The 19,917-nt window shown below is 34.8% G+C and overlaps 4 protein-coding genes across 6 annotated transcripts; 3 read left to right on the forward strand and 1 right to left on the reverse strand.

Moving 5' to 3' along the window:
• The first annotated feature begins 3 nt into the window (after positions 1–3).
• Positions 4–4,727, forward strand: LOC105205851 (angiotensin-converting enzyme-like). The gene is made up of 12 exons (XM_039449792.1): positions 4–134; positions 574–737; positions 898–1,023; positions 1,240–1,516; positions 1,931–2,059; positions 2,174–2,286; positions 2,389–2,577; positions 2,651–2,918; positions 3,006–3,114; positions 3,417–3,814; positions 3,881–4,027; positions 4,220–4,727. The coding sequence occupies exons 3-12, from the start codon at positions 963–965 to the stop codon at positions 4,383–4,385; spliced, it is 1,857 nt and encodes a 618-aa protein (XP_039305726.1). The 5' UTR covers positions 4–134; positions 574–737; positions 898–962; the 3' UTR covers positions 4,386–4,727.
• Positions 4,054–9,300, reverse strand: LOC105205682 (YEATS domain-containing protein 2). Its single transcript, XM_011175144.3, has 6 exons — positions 9,145–9,300; positions 8,594–8,733; positions 7,528–8,183; positions 4,887–7,193; positions 4,735–4,808; positions 4,054–4,656 (listed from the first exon to the last, which is right to left on the reverse strand). The coding sequence occupies exons 2-6, from the start codon at positions 8,688–8,690 to the stop codon at positions 4,536–4,538; spliced, it is 3,255 nt and encodes a 1,084-aa protein (XP_011173446.1). The 5' UTR covers positions 8,691–8,733; positions 9,145–9,300; the 3' UTR covers positions 4,054–4,535.
• A 369-nt stretch (positions 9,301–9,669) lies between these two features.
• On the forward strand, positions 9,670–16,171 carry LOC105205850 (valine--tRNA ligase, mitochondrial). Of its 2 annotated transcripts, XM_026131843.2 has the most exons (16): positions 9,670–9,978; positions 10,145–10,376; positions 10,882–11,128; positions 11,249–11,477; positions 11,689–11,868; positions 12,096–12,220; positions 12,563–12,837; positions 12,970–13,246; positions 13,319–13,441; positions 13,631–13,738; positions 13,881–14,040; positions 14,353–14,630; positions 14,831–15,037; positions 15,167–15,278; positions 15,555–15,769; positions 15,971–16,171. In XM_026131843.2, the coding sequence occupies exons 1-16, from the start codon at positions 9,861–9,863 to the stop codon at positions 16,037–16,039; spliced, it is 2,955 nt and encodes a 984-aa protein (XP_025987628.1). In that variant the 5' UTR covers positions 9,670–9,860; the 3' UTR covers positions 16,040–16,171. The 2 variants fall into 2 exon arrangements, with proteins under 2 accessions (XP_025987628.1, XP_025987629.1); XM_026131844.2 differs by lacking the exon at positions 9,670–9,978 and having other exon boundaries at positions 10,177–10,376; positions 10,849–11,128.
• Positions 16,172–16,488: 317 nt separating this feature from the next.
• Positions 16,489–19,910, forward strand: LOC105205681 (DNA polymerase delta subunit 3). Of its 2 annotated transcripts, none has more exons than XM_026131824.2 (2): positions 16,489–16,724; positions 18,291–19,910. In XM_026131824.2, exons 1-2 carry the CDS (start codon positions 16,656–16,658, stop codon positions 19,641–19,643), a joined length of 1,422 nt encoding a protein of 473 aa, XP_025987609.1. In that variant the 5' UTR covers positions 16,489–16,655; the 3' UTR covers positions 19,644–19,910. The 2 variants fall into 2 exon arrangements, with proteins under 2 accessions (XP_025987609.1, XP_011173445.1); XM_011175143.3 differs by lacking the exon at positions 16,489–16,724 and adding an exon at positions 17,582–18,162.
• The last annotated feature ends 7 nt before the right edge of the window (positions 19,911–19,917 follow it).

The raw sequence follows: 19,917 nt of genomic DNA on the forward strand, positions 1-19,917 counted from the left end.
ACCGGTCACGTGACCGCAAGGTTAGAGCAGGCGAGCCCGCTTCCGCTCGTCACCGGAAACGACGTGGGGGGATACGACAGGACCGCCAATTAAATCCAATTCAACTCTCGCATCTCCTACATTATCATTCCGAAGTAAATCAACTTGAAGCTACGATATTGTACTCACTGTATTGCACAATATATAATTTTCCAGTAGAAACACGCAGTGTACTTAACACAGGGAATTATTTCATCTTTGTTATTTATCAATGTTAATAACATCTTGGGAGATCTTTTAATAAAATTCTGATGAGACGTCGATGAACTTGACGTTTCATTAAATTTCAATGAATATGCGATAAACTTTTAATTATATTTGGCTAAAAGGATTATTTTCTGCGTTAAAAAATTGCTGATTTGATACTAATTTTTTTGTATGCAGAAATAATTCACTATAACATGTCTCTGCTGGAAAACGTCCATTATAATTATTAATTGCAATATACAATATTAAATTTATATAATTTACATACAATATTTTTTCCTGGCGCTTTAACATGCAAATCCTCTAATACGTTTCTCCTTAATACAGTTAAACTTCATAATGCGCGCATCGGTCCACGAAGTTGTAATCAAAATCTCATTTTCTCAAGACGGGAGAATAAAGTAGGACGACAGAGTGTTTTTCTTCACGGCGGAATAAGGCGATTGAAAGCAGGGAGGACGGAGGGCAGCCGTAATGAAGAGCAATTTGCCGTAAGTAAAACAATGCGTAGGTTTCGATTAAAGGTGTGTCCTTCTGTCGTCCTAAGAAAACATGAGGAACGGCGCAAATGCGGATGAACGGTCAATCGGTCTTCGGTACAGAGATAAAAACTCTCGTTTGCCTCACGATAGGATTAATTCTTCTTCGTAGGGCCGATGGTGCGGAATCACCGTTTGTGAGACTCTGCAAGTGAGCTGAAAAAGCATCTACGAAATATGTTTTTCCTTCACCTTGCAGTATGCATTGTTCTGCATATCAGCATCGTCGCCTCGAAAAGTAAAGTGACTGAAACTTTAATTAATCAAACTGTGAGATAACAAGTTATAAACGTTCTGGTAACTTTAATCGAAAGATTAAAATAATTGAGAATTACCTGAGATAATCTCGATTGTTTTAATAATAAATAAATAAATCATCAATTATAAACCAATTAACTACAACAATTATATTTGATAATGATTTATTTATTGATTTATTATTTATTTATTATAGCAGAAGAAATTGATTATGGAACGTCGATGACGATCAATCAGATGGATAATACATTTGAATTGCTAAATCAAGCGATCGCCGAAATGGAATGGCAAACCCTCGCAAACCATTCCATCGTATCACCAGAAATGTATATGGACTTTGTTCGTCTGAAGCTGAAGTTAAAGAATGGATGGTGCGTAAAATTGATGGACCTTCAAAATGATAGTATATTAGTGGATAAAAAATTAGTGCACTTTTTGTGTAAAGGTCCAAGATATACTGATGAAATAGCAAGGTATGGTATAATGTTTGATAATCTTAGAAATATTTTAATAAAACTTTCATGAAATTTCATAAAAAATTCATTAATTTTAATACATTATTAATTGACTGTCATTATGGAGTTTATGCGCTTTCTCATTGACTTTATTAAAATTCAATAAAATTTTCTTATTCTTTCAAATAGTGTTTACAATTTTTCGTTAATGTTTCGTTACATTATCATTAAAATATCTGTTTTTCATTAAACGTAGAAAATAATCTTTCCAACAAAATATAACCAAAATTTTGTTGTGTATTTATTAATAGATTCATCAAATGTTATAAAACATTCATAGAAATTTCATCAAAATTTCAATAAAATTTTTCTACCAAAAAATCAAAGTTGAACATTCTTTAAATTTTAATCAATTTTCATCCTTTTTTACAGGAAGATCGCTGTTATCAACGAATTGTTGTCATCCGCATATAACTCAGCACGAATTTGCAAAGTTAAAGATCACATACAGAGATGTTACAACGATGAATTAGACATGGGAAAGTTAATGGCAACTTCAAGGTGCATTGCAATATTTAAATTGCTGAATATATTTCGAATATTAAATTAAAATTACGACTCCCAAAATTTGCGAGGAATACAAGAGAACATTTTTTTGTACATTTGTTTATTTAGAAACGAGAGAGAATTACGTTGGGCTTGGATCGCTTGGAGAAATCGCATGAGTCGCACAAGGGAATTTTTCAGACAATTAGTGGATCTTCAAAATACTGCTGCGCGAAACAATGGTAGCAAAATGTAACATTTATTCTAAATTATTAATCAGAGAGAAAGAGGATTGAGCTTTTATTTTTAATAGTATTAATAGTAACTAAATTTTCTTGTATGAGGCTACACTGATATTGGAGAATACTGGAGAGAAGAGTATGAAATTCCAGACTTGGAAAGAGTTTTTGACGAAATGTATCAACAAATCGAACCACTCTATCGTCTTCTTCACGCTGTCGTGAGATTTCGTCTCGCAAAATTATATCCCAACGTTGTTGATATGTTTCTGCCAATTCCCGCTCATTTATTAGGTAAAATTAATTTACAAAGATAATTAAGTAATGAAGGTAATGATTTCTTTCTCTTAGCGTTATTCTCTTGTAGGTAACTTATGGTCACAAAGTTGGGAAGCATTAATCGACGTGGTGTTTACGAATTACACCACAGTTATGCCGAATCTAATGGACTCGATGATACAGGAAAATTACAATGTGATAAAGATGATTAAAACTGCAGAAAATTTTTATACATCTCTCGGATTTCCACCGTTACCGTCAAAATTTTGGAAAAACTCTATCTTTGAACAAAAAATTGATAGCGGCTCTAGCTGCCATGCAACTGCAATCAACATGTACAAAAAGGATGACTTTAGGTAACATATTTTTGTGAATTATAATTTTAGAAATTATAGGAATAGATGTTATAAGCTCAGTTAAAATTAACTGTGCTTTTATTTTAGAATTTTTGCGTGTTTAGAAACACAGCCGCAAGATTTCAATGTCATTTATCACGAAATTGGTCACGTACAGTATTATATGGCGTACCAGAATCAGCCATCATTTTTTAAGGTACTTAATCCGACCAATTTCGTTATTACTATAAAAATTTAAATTAATAACTTATAAAATTAATTTAGTTATGTTAAAAATTATGTGAACAAAAAAATTAACTCATGTTAAGTTAAAAGTTATTAATTTTTTAACTTCTAACTTTTTATGTTCTTACTCAACCTTGTATGCATATCACTGATTCATTTACTATAAATTATAAATTCGAGCTGTTCTCTCCCTCTATTGTTATTTTGACAACGCTAGCTTGCTATTTCTAACTTTATATAATGTAAAATATATTGTTATTTTCTTACATTCAGAACGGAATCAACAGTGCTTTTCACGAGTCAATAGGAGATGCCGTTTCGTACGGTGCAGATTCTTCTCGATATGTGCGTCGTCTAGGATTAATACATAACGTGTTCACGACGTCCGGTAATTCGTCCAAGGCAGATTTGCGTGATTTACACGATTCACTGGAAATAGCTCTTCTACTTAGGCAGGCTTTACTCAAGATACCGCAATTGTCCAACGGACTGATAATAGAGAAATGGAGATGGTCCGTTTTCTCCGGCAAGACAAAACCATCAACATACAATGCATTCTGGTGGGACTTGCATCGTCGATACATGGGTATTGTACCGCCATCACCGAGATCCGAGAAGTTCTTTGATCCTGCGGCAAAATTTCATGTCGCATATAATATACCTTATGCTGGGTAAGTTCGAGCGATTCGACATGAAAGATATACAAACCAAACTGACAAATATTTTTACGTCAATAGGTATTTCCTGGGAAACTTTTTGCAAGTTCAGTTATTTCAAGGAATGTGCGAGGCATCCCTGAATCTGCCGCTCAGGTCCACGGCGTTTAACTTACCTCTTCACAAATGCGACATTTACGATTCGAAGGATGCGGGAAAGTTATTAAGGTTGGAGAAAGCTTTAACTACACGAATTCTTATAAAATAATAGCTTTAATTCTGGTTTCTCTTAAAAACAAGGAAAGAAAATAGTAAAAAAATAACTTTCCCGTCCAGTCCATATAAATGCTTCGTTGCACGTTTGTGTAAAGAACGTGGAAGATGTACGAATGTATGTAAAAAAGTGATCTTGGCTTCCAGGTCGATCATGAAACTTGGAAGCAAAGCAAATTGGAGAAGAGCATTACACGCAATAACGGGGTATTCCGGGTATCGCGTGGAACCGCTCTTGACTTACTATGAGCCGGTCCGTGAATGGCTACAACGTGAAATCGAACGTCACGGAATTCCAGTTGGCTGGGATTGAAATGACTTTAAGTTATCTCGAATTTCTCCACATGGAAACTCGCGTCTATGTCTCGATTTTCTTTTACCGCGTTCAAGAATGTACCAATTATTTCGTTATATCCAGTGCGAAGAAGCGATCGTTTACTTGACTGTAATTGCTCGCGTGTCGTCATAGCTCCGCTGTATTCAATTCTTGTTTCGAGCCCAGGCCTTCGTTCGTGAAAATGTCAAATTCTTCTCGACTCGTGAGAGCGTTACGGACGTCGTTCAGCGTAATGGCTTTGGGACACCTGTAAATCAATGAGATACAAATAGATTGTTGTTTGACATACGAAATATAGTAAAAGTGCGCAAAAGTTAATAATTACTCATTTCCGCTGTTTCTTTCCCAAGCTTTTGCCAACGACGATCGAGCAAGATCCTCCACGAAACATTCAACAACCTGAACACAATTGTGACAATGTAATTTTTACCTTAATGCAAAAGTGTCAGTGCAATTAACATCAGAAATAATCTTTACCTTTATCATTACGCGACTAGCTGCACAATATAGAACACCAGGGACAATCTCCTCCGGTCCGATCTTGATGCCGATATCTCGCGCGGTGTCACATACAAAATTGTGTAATGGCAACAGATTTTCGTCAAGTTCAATCGGTATTAACGTAGAACCGCTTGAACAATTGCTAATCTGGTTACTGTCGTCTCTTCTCCGATCAATTGCGATTCTACGCGAACTCTCCTCGACAGTCTCGACGTCGATGTCTTCGTCATCGGTACAATTATCTGTCGACTGACGATTCGGTTCTTGTTGGCAGGTCTCCAGCCACTTGTGTAACGCAATCGGTTCCGTGCACGTGGAGAAGATTGCCGTGGATGTCGTGACATCGTCGTGATGTAGCTTTTTCGTTCCAGCTGTTTCTTGCACGCCGAAAGCACTCCGACTCGGAGTGTAGCCGTGCAGTCTCGTCCATAGTATGATCTCTTTGATGCTCCATAGCTGATCGCTCGGGATCGATTTCATTTGTAGAAGGTCTTTGATCGTCTTCGCGCGGTACCATTCTATGGCTCGCTGTTTCCCGACGTTGTACGTCTGGTACTCGTCGCTGCAACACGCGTAAGGATGCAAGCGTCTATACTCGGGATCGCGAGCGTCCTGCGTAACGATCGGCAAGCGGCGCACGATGAATCGTATCAGCGCCTCCGGTTCGGTGATATTCACGGTGTCGATCGTGCGAAGAACCGCTTCGTACAGATCCCTCTTACTTTGGATTTTGAACTTATCCTTGCCCAGAGTAATTTTTGGCCGCTGCACCGTCGTCTTCTCCGATCTCGCGTTTAATGCGGACTCTTGCTTGCCGGGAATCGAGGAAACCCCCTTCGCCGTCCCGGCGACGTTGTAATTGTATCGCGGATTGCACGTGTCCGCTATCTTCAAAATTGGCACGTTCTCGTTGACGTTCAGTAACAGACTGTTAGTACCTTTCAGCTTGAATACAGAAGTTTTTTTGTTGTTAATTGCGTCTTCCTGTTGCGTGTTCACCTTGACGTTATGCTGTTTCTTCAGGATGCTCACGCCCTGAGGAACGCGTACGTTCAGCTTCGCGACGCTACCGTCCCGCGGAACGGAAACTCTCACATCGCCATCGACGAATACCTTCGAGTTTTCGTTAGACCTCGATGGAAGGAGACTCGTAAAATCTACAGGTATCGATTTTTTGTCCTTCAAGAGGAGGACATGTTTACTGGTCGAAGATGTCAATATGTTCGACGATGGTATGGAGATTTGTAAAGGTTTTAAGTGCGAATTGCAAATTTCCGAAGAACTTGCGGCTTTCTGTAAATTATCGAAATGATCAAACGAAGCATCAGACGACCTGAGGGCACCATTGATCGTCACAGTGCGTTTGGTCGAGGTAGTTTCTAAAATCTTTAAAGCACTCTCTTTCTTCAAACTTTTTGTCCGTAAAAATTTATCCGTATCGAACGATACATGCTTCTGACTATCGTTCTCTTGGAATGTGGAATTTGACGCCACTAACGTATCATTTATCGTCGCATTTAAAAATTCTAAAGGCTGGTGGTTGCTGGAAGACTGAATGTCACCATTAAATCTATTCGAGGTAGCCGTTATATCAGATTTCTTTTTGTTATTCTTAACTGGCGAATCGATCGTAGATATCGTACAATCATTCTCCGGAAAATGTTCCACAGTTACATTTTCTTCTTTTATAATATAGTGGTGAGATTTCAAATTTTTACTGTGACAATAATTATGATCATGTTCGATATGAAAGCTTGTCGTTGTAGCTTCTTCACGTTCGTCATCGAATATGCGAGTGATTGTGTTGTTAGATTCAGTTTTTATTTTGACACTTTCAAAATTTTTAATTAAATCCAATGATAAATTAAATTGTTCGCGTTTTTTCGAATCGGACATTTCCTTCTTCGCTTGAATTTCCTCGAAAGTACTCACGCTAAGTGACATGTCCGAACTATTGCCATCATTCAGTTCTCTTTTTATAAAAGACTCATTAACGGAAGATTCAACTAATTCGTCGCTATTATTCTCCTCTGGATTACGGGATTCCGCCGTGTGAATCCACGTGTCGACCACAGTCTCGGAGCCCAAGGTTTGCAGTCCCGTGTACGTGCGATCTAACTTGAGATGGTGAATTATGTCCATGGGTTTATTCAAGACGTTCTTGAAGTGCAACTGCACTCTAAGAGGGAACTCGCCCCATCCCCGTCTGGACAGGTGAAACGGATACGACGTGACTTCGACGACATCGTTTGGACGGTAACTGGGATGCAGGAAGAATCTCACCTTAAGCAAATTCAACGAAGAAAAACAAGGTCAATAAACAAGCGTGAAAAGTTTAATAAATAATAATTTATTCCATCATTCACATTGAAATGTTTGAACTTTATTTACTGTTTGCATACATCAAGAATGAACATGTGCAGTTAATCTTTCCCCTTTTTCTTTGCACATTGGAAAGAAAAAAGAGAAAAGATTAATCATGTAAGAAATTCAGTCCTAGAGTGGAAAAAGAGCAAATCTTTACCGTTTTTCAATCGTTAGCTAAAGCACAAAACTCATATGCAAATAACAGTAAAATTGTGGCGATGTAGCAGTAAAATTATATAGAGAACCTTACCTTACTGACGAAAGTGCTGATGTTTGCGTTCTCCTGGTCACCGCGTACATACATCGTCCACTTGTGACTGGACGCGTCCTCTCGCCAGTCCGGTGGAATCCACTTGGAGATATTGCCAACGATGATACGTTTGCGGATTTTGTGGCTGTTCCCGCGAGACGGGCATGATTGCTCAGGTATGCTGCTTTTCGGTGGCACGTAACGAGGTACTTTACGAGGTTGAGACTCCTCGTCCAATATCTTTCTCTTCTCACCATCGCGTTTGTTCGCGTTGGTTCGTTCGACTGTAAGCGCGTCATCTGCCGTGGAGTTCGTATCCGATGAGAGAGATTTGTCATCATACAAAAATCGGGGATCGGTAGATGTCGACGGCACCGCAAGATCTGTACAACCCGAAGATTTAGGACACTTTCCAAGTAATGTTTTAATCGCAGGGTGAATCCTTGTCTGTTTCGTTGTCTCTGCAGCTTGGGGAATTTGGCACTGCTTGCGATTGTAAAAATTGGTAATTATAACGTAGCGTAACAAATGAAAGATCTTCAGAGCTTTGTGTAATTTCTCTTGTATCTGTAAAATTTCCTTTTCCTTCAAATCAATTTCTTGTGAGAACTCCCTCTCCACTATTGCAATTATCTTCTTTGCTGTAGTGTTTCTTGCTAAAAAAAAATGTATTATTTATTAGTATATATGTAACCATGATGTATCATGTTATAAGAAAATTAAATGTGGACATCTAGAAATTGGCGATCTCCCAGTTAATTTCATTTGTTTAAATTTTTTAGAATTTCTTTTCTCGATTAGTTATATTATAGATCTGTTTGTATTGCTTGATATCTCCCAAAATATTTGCACTTAGAATCTTTGCCTTCCCTTTCTCTCTCTCTCTCTCTCTCTCTCTCCAATAATCAAAATATATATTTATAAGTATAATAGGCATTTTAAATAGAAATACATTAAGGAGTCATCAGGTTCTGACATGAGCTAAGGCAAGCTAAGGATTAGAGAGAGCCGCACTAATAATGTGTAAGAAATTTATAAAAATTATTAATAGAATCAATGCATTTACCATTTTCTTCATAAATCTTCTGCTGAATTTGGTCGTTGGAGGTTGCAGAGACATAATCAGGATCCTGATCGTTTAGTGATTCTTCAGGAGCACTCATTTATCGCGTTTACACTTTGTTCAACGGAGTAAGAGTCATTTCACTAAGTGGTTAAAAATGCAAAATGACATCGAGCAACTGTTTCTCGACATGTACATGTAGAAAGTACTAGATTTAATAATAGAGGAAAGGAGGAGGTTGTGGAATACCATTTTGTTTCTTTACAATAATCGAATGCAATGCTTTTGAATGGCAAAACAAATATATTAAATCTAGTACATTTTATATTACTTCACTTAAAAAAAAACTTTAGATACGTGTTTTGTAAAAACATATAAAAATTTCGGATAGACACACTTATCTGAAGAGGTTAGAGCCGAGGAGTAGCTTGTGAACGTCGTAACAGTTGTGCGAGTGTAACCACAACGGCTCTAACCTCTTCAGATAAATTAGCCCGAAATTTTTATACAAAGATAAAACACGGCCACACGTCTGCAAAAATCAAATAACATACACGTTAGCCAGAATATCGAAATTGATTCCGATAAAATACGAATCGCATTGTTGCACTCCGACCGCATTGGACCGCCTCTGTCACGCAGTGTCATGTATCGCGCCATGTTGGATACCGATGTCAGGTTAACCAACTGCAATTCTTTCCACTTTCCACTCGAAAAATAGAAACAAGTGATTTTTGTCTCTTTTTTTTACGTTAGAAAAAGTTAAAAAGAATCTAAAATTAATTTAATTTCCCAAAAATTGCCAAATTATTTAAAAAATAAAATACTGTGCAGTCTTGCACAAACATTATTAAAGAGGTTAAAAAAATATTTTAGTTCTGTATTTTCTGTATTAAGAATTATTGATAGTCGGTAAAGTTGCATAGATTCTTATCGATTGTAAATATTTTGTTAATTTATTTTCTATTTAATATAAAAGTTTAAATTTAAACTTTTATAATACTATTATAAAGATTAATAATTTGTTATTAGGAGAATAAAATCAGAGAGACACGAGTAGCAGTAATAAAAAATAAAAAAAATCGCGTTTGAGGTTAGGTTACAGTTAGAACTTGTCGCGTATTCGTTTAAAGATTGTGTGAAGAAGCATGTGTTATGCATAAAACGAAAAATATCGTCCAGTTAATTTACCAACACATTTATTAAACGCGTAAATTTGATCTGTTTCAATAGTTTCATTAAAATTTTCACGAATAAAATTTAACTAATAATGAAACCCACATTGTTCGATCGCTCTTTTCTACGTGCAAATTTTTGCTATCGGAGATTACGTTATTGCACTTCTACTGCAACAGCAACAGAATTATGCGACAATAAAAGACTGACAGGTATTTTTTGCATTATTCAATATTTTTTCTTTTTTATATACAAATTTTCTTATATTAAAGCCTGCAAGCAGATCAATTGAATCACTTGAAAATTATCAATTAATGAAATCAAAAGAAAATGATGTTTTGCTATAGTATTATCTAAAATTCCAACATTACGTTATAGATTTTCCTGCAACATTTAAGCCAAAGGATGTCGAAAAAGGCTGGTATGATATTTGGCAATGTAATAAATACTTTGCATCATCCAGAACAAGGAGAAAGACGAGCAATAGCATACAAGAGGAAAAAGAAGTCAAGGAACCTTTCAGTATGGTCCTACCACCACCTAATATTACAGGAGTATTACATCTAGGTCATGCACTTACTGTTACAATCCAAGATGTTTTAGCAAGATGGTTAGTAAAAATTCATTGATCAATAATAATATGATAATATAATAATACAAATGTGTAATAGATTACATATGAATACAATTGGATATTTAGCAATAAATGGAAGAAAATTTAAGGATTTTAGATAAATTAATTAAAATTTAATGGTTTTAGATAAATTAAGAAAATCAAGAATAATGAAATTGTGTGATTTAGAGTCTATTTTTTAATTATAAATGTTTAAATATTTATATTGAAAGTATTAGAAGCTTGCAAATATTTAAACATGATTATATTTAGATATACAATTAATTAAAACAAAATCTCTAATATAATTTTGTTATATATGTGCTTTATGATTTAATTTTTTATTGTCAAATTTATTCACAATATGGGTTATAATTCCTACATTCAGATTTATTTAATTCTACATTATTACACATTATGCAATTTTGATTGCATTATGTTTATTTATCATGGGTAAATTATATTATAGATTTTTCTCTACTGCTCACGCACATACACACAGGCACAGAATGAAGGGTCATCCAGTAATGTGGATACCAGGTCTGGACCATGCGGGAATTGCAACACAGGCAATAGTGGAGCGTACTTTGCAGCATACGCGTAACACCACACGACACGATGTAGGCCGTGCCGAATTTACGCGAATAATCTGGCAGTGGAAAGCCGAGAAGGCTGCAATTATCAAACAGCAGTTGAAAAATCTTGGTGCCACGCTCGATTGGGACAGAGAATACTTTACCATCGATAAAGTAATATTTTTCTTTACATGCTTTATTTACATGCTATGTGTCTAATATTATAATAATTATATTTTTTATTTTATATTTATTTGTTACAATATTATTGAAGTTTTGTTTGTAATTTTCCAGAATCATAGTGCAGCGGTAACAGAAACGTTTGTACGGTTAAACGAGAGAAATTTATTGTACAGAGCCAAAGATCTCGTTAATTGGTCGCCGGCGTTGCGCAGTACAATCTCAGAAATTGAAGTTGAAGACTTGGTAGTAAATGGCAAGACACGACTTCAGTTACCTGGCTACGATAGCAAGATCACCGTCGGCCAACTAATTAAACTGGCTTATCCAATCAGAGATTCAAGTAAGTATTAGAATAAATACTAAATAATGATTTTTACTACTAAATTGATTACTAAATGAAGAATTGGATTATCTGTATGATAAATTGTATAATTATTTTTAAAATAATTGTAATTAATATTGCATTATTATTAATTAGTATTGTTTTTTAATTAGTACTTTATATAATTGTAATAAGTAAAAAATCACTCGTTATCTTTATTTTTTTACAGAGGAAGAACTAATAGTTGCAACGACCAGACCTGAGACAATTTTTGGAGATGTCGCAATTGCTGTGCATCCTAACGATGAGAGATATTCGAAATATATTGGTCGGCACGTTTTACATCCAATAAGAGAAATTTTTATACCTATTATAGCTGACTCTTCGGTTAAGAGAGAATTTGGCACCGGTAAAAATTTATGAAAAATGAATTAAAGTAAATTTATGAATATATATTTATTACAGAGAAAAATTTCGTCAAAAATAATTTTGAAAATTATATTTTCATTTATATTCTATTTATAAACTTATCTTTATACTTAATTATCCATTTGTATCTATTTATTTTCCCTATCTATTTTTATTGTATTATTATATTACTTTTTGTTTATTTTATTGGTAAATATTTATTAACAGGTGCAGTGAAAATTACACCAGCACATAATCGCTTAGACTACGATATCGCCAAAAGACATAGCTTGCCAGTTATCAACGTTATTGACGAAGATGGCAACATGACAGACGCCTGCAAGGAATTCAAGGTGTGATTTATATATATTATTTATTTATTTCTTATTAATTATAAGAAATAAAGGGGCTCATTTATGTCTAAACAAATTTAATAAAAAAACAAGTTTAATAAATGAGCATAAATATCATCATTTAAAATGCTATTTCTATATAACACGCGAATAACAATGAAATTATTGATTAGAATTTAAAGTTACAATTATTAAACGATTGCAAAAAATAATTATAAGTCGCCGAAACGATTGGTTAATTATTATGAAATAAATTGCTATTTATCTCGTTTAAACTTTCTTTTTTATGCTCATTTATTGACCTTTAGTGTGTTACTTCTTATTAATAATAAATAATCTCAGGGAGTTCCGAGGTTTATTGCACGGAAGAGATTAATGAATCAACTCGCGACGCGTGGCATGATGAGAGGTGTGGAAGATAATCATCAGATGATTCTGCCACTGTGTTCCCGTACAAACGACGTGGTCGAGTATTTGCCGAAGGAACAGTGGTTTCTACGCTGCACGACAATGGCCGAGCGAGCACGTGAAGTCGTGGCGAATGGTAAACTGAAAATCGATCCGAGCGATGATGGCATCCATGAACAAATGTGGTATAATTGGCTTGAAAACGCTAGGTAAAATTATTATCATTTAATTATTAAATTAATAAATAAACAGACGAACAAATGAAACTGAACTGAGATAACTAAAGAAATGCAATATTTAATTTAATTTTTAATAATTTTTTTTTTTTTTTTTTTTGTCAGAGACTGGTGCGTATCGAGACAGTTATGGTGGGGTCATCGCATTCCAGCATATTCTGTAATTCATGATGATAATAAAGACGACGATGGTGATCGAAATATTTTTTTCACCGGTAACAACGCCACTTCATGGATTGTCGCACAATCCGAAGAAGTAGCGCGTTCTCAAGCACGGGAAAAGTATGGAGATAATGTGAGCTTGCGTCAGGACCCAGATGTTCTCGACACATGGTTCTCTTCGACAATTGTGCCATTCGCGACGCTTGGTTGGCCGAAAAACGTTAGTATTTATTATTCTATTGGATATTATTTTATTAGACGTAACTTTATAAATATTTAAAAAAATTTATAGACGGAAGATATGGCAAGATACTATCCGTTAACACTGATGGAAACAGGCCACGATATCCTCGTATTCTGGGTAGCGAGAATGGTGATGCTAAGTCTGGAATTGACACAGCGTTTACCGTTTAAAGTACAGTTTATGCACAATAAATTATCTACATCTACTCTTTATCAGTGTTTTGTTGGAATCTTAATATAACTTTTGTACATTATATTAAATAATTTAGTCTATTCATTACTGAGGTGTGCTGTAAAAGAAATAATTTCTTTAGTGTACTTAATAATATAATGGATAATTCTGAATTATGCATATGTATAGGAAGTTCTACTTCACGGCGTTTTGTGCGACGGCAACGGCAGAAAAATGTCCAAGAGCTCTGGCAACGTCATCTTGCCAGAAAACATTATTAATGGCTGTTCTTTTCAGGTATTTTCAGAAATTACAGCAATTATATTATTTGTTATATATAAAAAAACCAAATGTCAAATTAAAATTATTTTTTTTTAAATCAATGTGTTGTAATTCTATTATTTTAAAATTCATATTTGAACATACAATTATAATGCAGGAACTAAATGAGCAAGCGAGACGCAGTCACGCGGCGGGTATTCTCAGCGCTGAAGAGTTGCAGCGAACACTGCGTGTCAATGCAAAATCATATTCTGCGGGAATACCAGATTGCGGTGCCGATGCTTTGAGACTATCGTTATGTGCACGCAATATTAAGAGTAAGTAAATTCAGAAGCTGAAGAAATAAGATACGTGATATACAATGATAAAATGATGCTATGTAATAAAAAAATTATTAAATCATTATATACATACATACATACATACATATATATATATATATCTTGTTATTCAAAATTAATCATTAATTATTTTTTTTTATTCTTAAAATTTAAAAAGTGAAATTTGAAAGAGAATTTAAAGAGTAAAATTCAAAAAATATTAAGAATAAAAAAAATAATTAAATTTGAATAATAATACATAATGAATTAAATAATTTTTATTGTATTGTCATTTCTTTTTTCTGATAGATCACACTATCAGTTTTGATGTAGATGATTGTCGAACAAGCAAGTATTTCTGTAACAAGATCTGGCAGGTAAGCAAATACGTATTATTGATAACAAAGGAGGACCAACAACATGAAAGTGAAAGAGAAGAAAATTTAAACGATTTAGATCATTGGATTCTAAGTCGATTATCATGGATGGTGGGAATAGTGAACGATGCATTTGCTGAGCGAAATTTTCATAAAGCGATTGCCGCAATTCGCCAATTTTTGTACTACGAATTCTGTGATTTCTACGTGGTATGATATAAATATATTATCATTTATATAATTTTTTCTCTAAATTTTGTAAGAATGTTAAGATTTCAAAATTGTATATAAAATATGGTCAATGTATTTTATCAATTATTTTGCTTGAATTATTTAAAGTAACTTTTTATTTTTTTATTTTATTGAAAATATATACATATTTTTTCATATATTTTTTCTTTTGAACATAGGAAGGTACAAAATTTGGATTCAAAAGCGGCAATCCCGCTGGGCATTCGAGTACTCTTGCAAAATGTCTGGAAGTGTCATTACGTATTCTTGCACCTGTTGCACCCTACCTGTCAGATGATTTGTATCTAAGACTTGCCAAGAAGGGACTCCCAGGATTTTTTTCAGTTGCCTCGTTACTAGAGACTTCCTATCCCATGCCACACGAAGTATGTAAATTAAATAATTTTCATATTATTAACTTTTATATAACTTTCATTCTCTTTTCTTTCTTGAACGTTGTTATACATGTTAGATAATTTTTTTTATTCTTTAATCTTATTTTTTTCTCTTAACAGTTTAAATATCTGAGAAACGTCGAATTGGAAGAAAGGATGCATGAACTTATAGATGTGATAAATACAATCAGAAGTTGCATGGCGAACGTAAGCAAGAAGTCAAATCCAGAAGGTAGATATTGATAATTGACATAATAATAATGCGCTAGTTAAATTTTGTAAGAAAAGAAGACATTTTATAAGAACTTACAATAACGAATATATGATCAGTAAACACAGCATAACATGAATATTACAATTAAATAATTAACAATATAAATATAACTACACATATAATAAATGTAACAGTTACAATGTTGAATGTGAAATTGTAACATTGATATTATGTTACTGTTAATTGATATTTACTGAGTAGGGTAAATTTTAATAAATGTTTTTCTTTGCACAGTTAATATTTTACTTGGCAATATACGCGATTACAATTTTTATCGGGAAAACGTGAACATGATTAAAGGAGTAAGCAGAATCTGGAATGTGTCTGTTCACTTGACGGAATCAGCGAATGATGGCAATTTTAACGAGACGAGAAACAATTCCGACGGCGGTGTTTATACCATTCAATACACACATACAAACGATTGTTCGTTATTCATTACAGTTATGGTAAGTGAAAAAAATGCAATATTTGAGCATATTCTAATATAAATTAAATATTACACTTTTTAAACCCGGTTGCATCAACATAGCTTAACTGTAAATTTGGTTTAACTTATTCTCTCTTTTTTTTTAGTTCTAAAAATTAAGTTTTGATAGAAAACTTTTCAATTAGCTTTTGAATATAAAAGATTATGTGTCATCTTATAGGATTCATCAGTGTTGGAACAAGTTAAGAAGAATATTGAGAAGAAGGATAAATTGGAAAAAACATATTAAAAGAGACACAATTAAGCAGTACTCGTGCAATAGCTTCTGCTTATTTATATCTTTCGTCTGTGGATATAATCATATATATAAAATAATTAACGTAATTAATATATAAATAAAAAAAGAACTATTCTGTACAAATTCTGTATAAATTAATTTTTGAATTAGTTCGACAGATCACAAAATCCTTTTATAGAATAAAAATATACACCAAAAAAAGACTTGGATAGGATCTTAGACGCGACCAGCGACGAACGATAAGTCAATTTACTATCTACTAGTACTCGTATCTACTGTTTATTTGTCCCTACAATTCGGTATTTGCGCTTCGTGTTCATTGCGTTCGCATAAGCATAAATTATCGTTGGTATAGTTTTGTACGACAAATCAGTCAGTCGCGCGAAAGCAATTATACAGAAACGATTTGAAATTCGTGTACATACGCGCGCTCCGTGTTTTCTTTTCAGGTGTGCCAACAGTTGCCGATACCGCGCTTTCCGAGGTCTGTCATTTCTGTTTCTATTTACGTTAACGAATGTTAGGTTAGATTAATAAAATTGAATTTCACCGGTTGAACGTGTTTTAATCCATTGATATTTTGATAAATATTTCAAATTCTCGAAAAATGATAATGGAATCATTGAACGAGCATTTAGAAACGATAGCCAGTCATGTTTTTGATAACGACAAACTGGTAAGTCTATCACAATTATATTTTGCACTTAACTGAAAAAAGTATTCCTTACTTTGCTATATATAAAAATTAAAACAAATCCACCCGTAAAATATTAAATCTAATTCAGAGATGCACCTTCTACAAAATTTATAAGACTGATTTAAACTCTGCTACAAGCTTCTTTTGGGTTATGTATTACATATACATGGTGCGTTCCATAAGTAATGCGACCAATTTTTTCCTGACGCGACGATACACCGCAGCGTGTTCTAACCTGTTGGGAAAGGTGGAGGGGAGTGTTAGCTTCAAAATGCGCCCGGTCTCGGTCGCTTCCGAGCAGCAGGAGAGTCAGGACGTGCATTCCCGTGAACCGCGTTTGAGGTTAACGTAACACGGCGCGATGGATCGTACTGTGGAGCAACGTTACGCTATCAAATTCTGCGTTAAACTTGGAAAGTCCGCCACCGAAACGTTGCCATTAATTCAGCAGGCCTTTGGGAGTGATTGCTTGTCAAAATCACAAGTTTTCCGATGGCACAAGTCGTTCAAGGAGGGCCGAGAGGAAGTCACCGACGAACCCCGCATTGGACGTCCATCAACCTCCCGAATTGACGAAAATGTGACGCGTGTGCGTGATTGTTTAAATTTTGACAGACGGTTGAGCCTTCAATTGATAGCAGAAACTCTTAACATTACGAAAACAACAGTTTTTCGTATTGTAACCGACGATTTAAACATGAAAAAGGTGTGCGGCAAACTGGTCCCTAAAGTGTTGACCGACGAACAAAAGAACATGCGAGTGCTTCGATGCCAAGAACTCTTGGAAATGTGTGAAAATGATCCTAATTTTTTAAACTTAGTTATCACCGGTGATGAGTCGTGGATTTTTGAGTACGACCCGGAGACAAAAAGACAGAGTTCAGAGTGGCACACTCCATCGTCGCCCCGCCCCAAGAAGGCACGCATGAGCAAATCCAGAATCAAAACCATGCTCATTGTCTTCTTTGACGTCAGAGGCATTGTTCACCATGAATTCGTACCTACAGGGACCACTGTGAACGCAGCTTTCTACTTGGAAGTGCTAAAAAAATTGAAAAAAAGGGTCACACGTTGCCGAAGCGACATCAAGAACGCGTGGAAGCTGCATCATGACAACGCGCCAAGCCACAGCGCCTTCGTTGTCAACGATTTCCTGGCCAAGACCCACACCCCATTGGTTTCCCAGCCTCCCTACAGTCCCGACCTGGCACCCGCAGACTTTTTTTTGTTTCCTCGTTTAAAACAAGGCCTGAAAGGAAAACATTGGGGCACAATTACAAACATCCAGGCACATGTGACATCGGCTCTAAAGGACATCCCGGAGAAGGCCTTTCAGGATGCCTTCCAGGCCTGGAAGCATCGCCTCCAAAAATGTATCGATGCGGGAGGGTGCTATTTTGAAGATTTCTAACCATTGGTACAAATATATTCAATAAATAGTTTTTTATGAATTTGGTCGCATTACTTATGGAACGCACCATGTATATATATACTTTTTTTTTATTATTACTTTATATTGTATAAAAAAACAATGGTATTTTTTAGGTCACCTACAAATGGATAAGCAAAGAGCTACAAATCCATGTCAACATAGCAAAACAGTTGTTATGGGAATTTTATCAAAAGTATCATAAAACCAATGACATTGAATGCACTCATTTGCTAATTGGTCACCTGAAGGATAATGGAATGCGCGTGGAGATTGTCAAATTATCCGACGTACCTAAGGCTAAGGAAAAGTTTAATAAAATTATCTCGGAACATGTCTACAGCGTTCATAAACCAATCGCGAATCTGGAGCTGCTTGCCACTTCTGGTTCGGGTGATGTAAAATACAGCGCAATAAAATGCGATGCTTGCAAAGAGCGAAGTGATGAAGAAATGCAGTTGTTACGTTGGGGTGCAGCTGCTAACAAAGTTACGATTGAAAATACGACGAACTCAAAATCCACAGATCTAATAAATCCATCAAAGGTAGAAAAAAATGCATTGACAGCAAAGAAAAATGGATTCAATAATCTATTTAATATGGCTGGAAAGTCGAAGAGCCCTGAAAAATTAAAATCTTTCCAAGAAAACAAAGACTCAATGAAAAAGTATACAAATTTGAAGGGAAAGGAGTCAGAAAAAAATAAAGATTTAACCGAAGGAGAGAAAGATGAAGCCTTGATAGGGCAAGCTAAGGGATCGACAGAGAAGGAAAAAGACATTGTAGAAAAGGATAAAAATTCTATCCAGAAAAATAAAGGCGTTTCTAAAGATTCTGCACAGAAGATTAAAAGTACCGAGAAAAATAAAGGCTCTAATTCCACTGCTAAAAAGGCGTCACCACCAAGCAATTCTACGAAAAAAGGAAACTTGCATAACTTCTTTGGAAAGGTGACATCTCCTTCAAAGTCTGTAGAGGTAGCACCATCAGAAAAGAATAATGATAACGTCAGAAAAGAATCTACCAAAGAGAAGATAACTAAAGAAAAGAAGAATTCACATGGAAAGAAGCGAAACAGAAGCAAAGAAATGGATAAAAGTGCTAAAAAGCGAAAAAGAATTGTTGTACAAAATGATTCTAGTGATTCAGAGGAGCAAAGCGATGTAGAAATGGAGGAATCAGTTCCGGAAGAAATGGAGCCTGAAACTCCTACAAAACCGAGAAGCCCTTCACCACCAAGAGTGAAACAAGAAAATGGCAAGAGAAAAGTATTGAAGTTAGTCAATAGAACTTACAAGGAAGGTGAATACATTGTAACGAAGAAAGAACATGTTTATGTAAGTTGTTCGGAAGATGAAGAGGAAGAGAAAAAGGAGGAGATAAAAAGAAAAGAGAAAAAAGCTGAAGCTCAGATAGAGAAAGTAAAGAAGAAGCAGTCATCGTTAACAGATTTCTTCAAGAGATCTTAGAATTGTTCCAAAATCTCTAAGTAATTCGTAAATATTCATTTGTTTTAATGTGTAATATATTACTTATTAATATTGATAACATAATATGATGTTAGTAAATATCATATATAATTTTAATAATAATAAGTAATGTAAAATTAAAAGTAAGTAATGATATATATTTTTGCAATGCGACATTTATAACGCAAAAGTTATTGCTTTAAAGCATTTTGCATTTGCACTTGATAATAATAAATGATTTTTAAATGTTCGTTGATTACTTAAAAATTGGTTG

This window comes from Solenopsis invicta, chromosome 5 (assembly GCF_016802725.1).
Source record: "Solenopsis invicta isolate M01_SB chromosome 5, UNIL_Sinv_3.0, whole genome shotgun sequence".
In the NCBI taxonomy this organism is placed as follows: domain Eukaryota; kingdom Metazoa; phylum Arthropoda; class Insecta; order Hymenoptera; family Formicidae; genus Solenopsis; species Solenopsis invicta.

What these genes read in the sequence shown, in the direction of transcription:
- LOC105205851 (XM_039449792.1), top strand. Translation starts at nt 963, where the DNA reads ATGTTTTTCCTTCACCTTGCAGTATGCATTGTTCTGCATATCAGCATC. An exon ending in TATACTGATGAAATAGCAAG is followed by an intron (nt 1,517 to 1,930) that starts GTATGGTATAAT and finishes CCTTTTTTACAG; the next exon opens with GAAGATCGCTGTTATCAACG. An exon ending in ATCAGCCATCATTTTTTAAG is followed by an intron (nt 3,115 to 3,416) that starts GTACTTAATCCG and finishes TCTTACATTCAG; the next exon opens with AACGGAATCAACAGTGCTTT.
- LOC105205682 (XM_011175144.3), bottom strand. Translation starts at nt 8,690, where the DNA reads ATGAGTGCTCCTGAAGAATCACTAAACGATCAGGATCCTGATTATGTC. An exon ending in GAAGATTTATGAAGAAAATG is followed by an intron (nt 8,184 to 8,593) that starts GTAAATGCATTG and finishes ATTTTTTTTTAG; the next exon opens with CAAGAAACACTACAGCAAAG. An exon ending in CTAGTCGCGTAATGATAAAG is followed by an intron (nt 4,809 to 4,886) that starts GTAAAGATTATT and finishes AATTGTGTTCAG; the next exon opens with GTTGTTGAATGTTTCGTGGA.
- LOC105205850 (XM_026131843.2), top strand. Translation starts at nt 9,861, where the DNA reads ATGAAACCCACATTGTTCGATCGCTCTTTTCTACGTGCAAATTTTTGC. An exon ending in CGCTTGGTTGGCCGAAAAAC is followed by an intron (nt 13,247 to 13,318) that starts GTTAGTATTTAT and finishes AAAAATTTATAG; the next exon opens with ACGGAAGATATGGCAAGATA. An exon ending in CGTTATTCATTACAGTTATG is followed by an intron (nt 15,770 to 15,970) that starts GTAAGTGAAAAA and finishes GTCATCTTATAG; the next exon opens with GATTCATCAGTGTTGGAACA.
- LOC105205681 (XM_026131824.2), top strand. Translation starts at nt 16,656, where the DNA reads ATGATAATGGAATCATTGAACGAGCATTTAGAAACGATAGCCAGTCAT. An exon ending in TTTTTGATAACGACAAACTG is followed by an intron (nt 16,725 to 18,290) that starts GTAAGTCTATCA and finishes GGTATTTTTTAG; the next exon opens with GTCACCTACAAATGGATAAG.